General features: G+C 61.0%; 1 protein-coding gene across 1 annotated transcript; it reads right to left on the bottom strand.

Annotated features, from left to right (window-relative positions):
- Positions 1-1,798: 1,798 nt before the first annotated feature.
- LOC126249330 (uncharacterized) lies at positions 1,799-3,223 on the bottom strand. The gene is made up of 2 exons (XM_049950985.1): positions 2,422-3,223; positions 1,799-2,325 (listed from the first exon to the last, which is right to left on the bottom strand). The coding sequence occupies exons 1-2, from the start codon at positions 3,221-3,223 to the stop codon at positions 1,799-1,801; spliced, it is 1,329 nt and encodes a 442-aa protein (XP_049806942.1).
- Between the last annotated feature and the right edge of the window lie 373 nt (positions 3,224-3,596).

Below are 3,596 nucleotides of genomic sequence, written 5' to 3'. Positions count from 1 at the left end.
GGGCGACGAACGCATCTTCCACTAGCCGAAGGAGTTGGTGAACTAACGAGTGGCCCCTGCGAAAGCCGAACTGCTCTTCGGGCAGGAAGCCTTCCTCGTCAACGTGGCGCTGCAGCCTCCTGATGTACACCCTTTCAAAGACCTTGGAGACGGCCGGCAGTAAACTAATAGGTCTGTAGTTCGCAGGCTGACGCAGATCCTTCACCATCTTTGGAATCGCCACGATCTCTGAATGCTTCAGGGACTGAGGAAAACTGCAGGACCGGAGGATTACATTAAAGCCGTCGGCGAGATGAGTGACAGCCACCGGCGGCCACTTCTGAAGGAGGGCGTTGGAAACTTTGTCTGGGCCCGCAGCTTTCCTGGGGTTCAGGGCACGCAGGATGGCCGACACCTCCTCCGCCGTCGTCTCTTCAATGACGTCATCGTCGTCACGTGCCTCCAAGTAGCGTGGGAGCCGGTCAGCAACCAGGTCGTCGTGGACAGCGTCGGTCGGGTCTTCGATCGGCGTAAACGCAGCCTCAAAGACGTCTTTGAGGGCATCAGCCTTCGCAGCTGGTTCGCAGACAGCCTGACCATGGACCAGCAGCGGAGGGACACGTTGCGTGCGGCGTAGGAAACGCTTCGTCGTCTGCCAGGCCGTGCCGTCGTCAAGACAGAGAGTGGCGACCTTGTTATTCCAGTCGCGATTGCGATGGTTGTCAATGGCAGCCCGGATGTCCCGACGCATTCTGTTGAGGAGGCGCTTGGTGTCGGCAGTTCTTGTCCTCTGCCACTCCCGGTATACCCGGTTCTTCTCAGTGATGGCCGCAAGAATGTCCGGAGGCAGCTGTCGGGAGTAGTCAGGCGGAGTGCGAGGTCGGGGCGCCGTTGCTATAGTGGCAGCGTCGATCGTGGTGGCCGCGAAGTGCAAAAGTGCTGCGTCCGCTCCAGCGTCCGCAGGGGACGGCGCGGCGGCTAGTGAGTCCGTCACGGCTGCTTGAAACCTGTCCCAGTCGATGCCAGCAAGTGAGATGCCTCTCCGGGGCTGTTGGAGGGCGTCTAGGTCGATATCAAAAACCACTGAGACATGATCAGAAGACAGTGCCGTCCTCATCGTGGCGATGATCTGATAAGGGAGGCCCATGACGACCGCTATGTCGATTATATCCGGGAGGCCACGACCAGGGAAGATCGTCGGGTCGTACAGCCCCACCACAAGCGCATGGTGACGTTCCACTACCCGGAGCAGGCAGCGGCCAGCGGCATTGGTGATCCTGGAGTGCCAGGAGACATGTTTACTATTGAAGTCTCCGGCGACGAACACCTGCCCCCTCAAGGAGAGCAGAGCAGCGATGTCAGCAGGGTCCAGTGGACGAGACGGCGGTCGATAGGCAGCGAAGAACGTGATGGCGCCCACCGAGGTGTGAACGACGACACCAGTGGCCTCCAGCGTTGCCAGTGGCGGAAGTTGTATCACGTGGTGACGAATGCCATTGCGGACGTAAACGGCCGTCCCACCACCCGCCGCCAGTCGATCGGTGCGGTAGCTGGAGTAGTTGGCCTCCCTGACTTCGACCCCAGGCTTCAGATGGGTTTCGTTGATAAGGCAGACGTCGACGGCTTCATCTCGAAGAAAATGGTGAAGTTCGCCAGCTTGAGTGCGGACGCCGTTGGCATTCCACGCTACGACCGTGAGCCCTCTAACGCTGCCCATGGTGCAACTGGTGAGGGTTGACAGCGGTCGGGGCCGGAGAGGCCATCGGCACTGCAGCGGTGAGTTGCTGCGACAGGACTTCAATCAACTTCGTAGCACTGGTCACCAGGGCAGTGAGCTGCGCGACGAGGTTGCCTGGTCAGCGGTGGAAGCAGCCGGCGCGGCCCCATCGCTGGAAGGGGGAGGCGTGGCTGCTTCGCTGGGAGAGTCCACCTGGGGCTGCGCGACGGACGGTGCTGAGCGCTGAGCACCCATGGGGCGGCGACCCCTGCGCCAGCTGTCGGCGGGGCGTGGTCCGGCTGACGTCCCGGGAGATGCAGTACCCGGGTCCGCCACTAGCAGCTGTGTTGGAGGCGCAGGAGCCGCGGGTGGCGGCACGGGATCGGATGCGGCAGGAGCAGGAGCAGTCGACGCAGCCGGGACGGCGGAGGGTGCCCCTGACGTTGCCGCCGCGAAAGAGACGCCGGGCCGTCTCGTTGCTGGCTTCTTCGGACGCGGCGCTGGCGTTTGGCCACGTTGGCGAGCGATGGCACGCTTCCACACCTCACACCCACGATAGCTGGCCACATGAGCACCGCCACAGAGTGCACATGTCGGCTTCTCGGTGGGCGGACGGGGGCACGCACGTCCTGCGTGGGCGCCGGCGCATTTAACACATCTGTCCGGCATTGAGCAGTGGCGCGCGACGTGATTGATCCCCTGGCAGCGAAAGCACTGCACAGGGCCTGTCCGGGAGCGAAGATCTTCGATCTGAACCGGAACGTCGGCGACCCGCGTCAGTTGGTAGAGTTTGCGGTTCTCCACGGTGTCGGAGCAGACGACCAGGAAGAGCGGCATATCATCGCGTGATTTAGGCGACTTCATCTTCACGACTGCCCGGATGTAGAAGCCCAGGTCAGCGAGTTCACGATGCAGGTGATCGGCTTCCATGTTGAACGGGAGGTCGCGGATTACAATCTTCAAGACTTTGTCAGGTGCGGAAGCGTGGGTATAGAATGCGATACCACGCTCAGACGCCCCCTGAGTGACCCGGCGATAATCGTCAGCAGTGCGGAGTATGACCCCGTACAAGTCACGCCCGGCAGGCTTCACGGTGTACACGGCCGTTGTCCAGCTGGGCAACAACTTCTGCAGTTCCCCATAGGGCGGCCGAAACTGGAGGACCACCGGCGGAAGATGGGAGTCTTTCTTTGGCGCAGGATCGCGCGGTAGCTGGTCTGGCGCGTCAGCGAGCGCGTCGAATGAGTTGGCGACGGCAGTTGGATGCGTCGTCGAGGACTGCATGTGTCGTGCAGTTCGCCGGGCCGGGACAAAACCATCGGCGTCAGGGGCGAAATCTTGCTTGGCCCTCTTCTCGATCGGCGAGCTGCGAACAACGGACGTCGCGGCTGTTGCCCTCCTCTTCTGTTTCCCGCTTCGTCCGCGTGGCTGAGGGGCGGTGGAGCTCTCATCTTCAGAATCGGGGAGCGGAGCAGACAGCGCTGTCTTCAAGGTTTCCGGAGCTGTGTCCATTAAATCCATAGCCATAGCATGGGTCGTCGTAAGTGGGGGGCCAGATGTGGCCGCCGACGGCGCAAGCGCGGCCGGACGGCGATCTGCCACACCCTTCGCGTCGCTAGCAAGCGCAGGTACGTCCTTTCGCGGCTGCACATCTCAGCGACTGTCGTGTGCGTGTCCCTTCTTCTCTCGCGCAGCGTTCTTATATATAAAGCCGCGGTGCGGACGGCTAAGGGAACGCCTGATCAAAATTGCTCTCCCGACTAGCTGCTGGGCTGCACCACTTTAAGTTACCGAATATATCATTGCTTCCTTTGCTGATGGCCGATGAAGCTCTCAATTTAAATGTGCAATCAGCACACAGGTAAGTAATCATAATAAAAGTCTGGCGTGGCTAAGTTAA

The sequence above is a fragment of the Schistocerca nitens genome, chromosome 3, assembly GCF_023898315.1.
Source record: "Schistocerca nitens isolate TAMUIC-IGC-003100 chromosome 3, iqSchNite1.1, whole genome shotgun sequence".
Lineage (NCBI taxonomy): Eukaryota > Metazoa > Arthropoda > Insecta > Orthoptera > Acrididae > Schistocerca > Schistocerca nitens.
This window is presented reverse-complemented; position numbering and strand designations above follow the sequence as displayed.

Coding starts and splice junctions, on each gene's coding strand:
- LOC126249330 (XM_049950985.1), bottom strand. CDS start 3,223: ATGGCTATGGATTTAATGGACACAGCTCCGGAAACCTTGAAGACAGCG. Junction 2,326..2,421: donor AGATCTTCGCTCCCGGACAG/GCCCTGTGCAGT, acceptor GCGCCCACGCAG/GACGTGCGTGCCCCCGTCCG.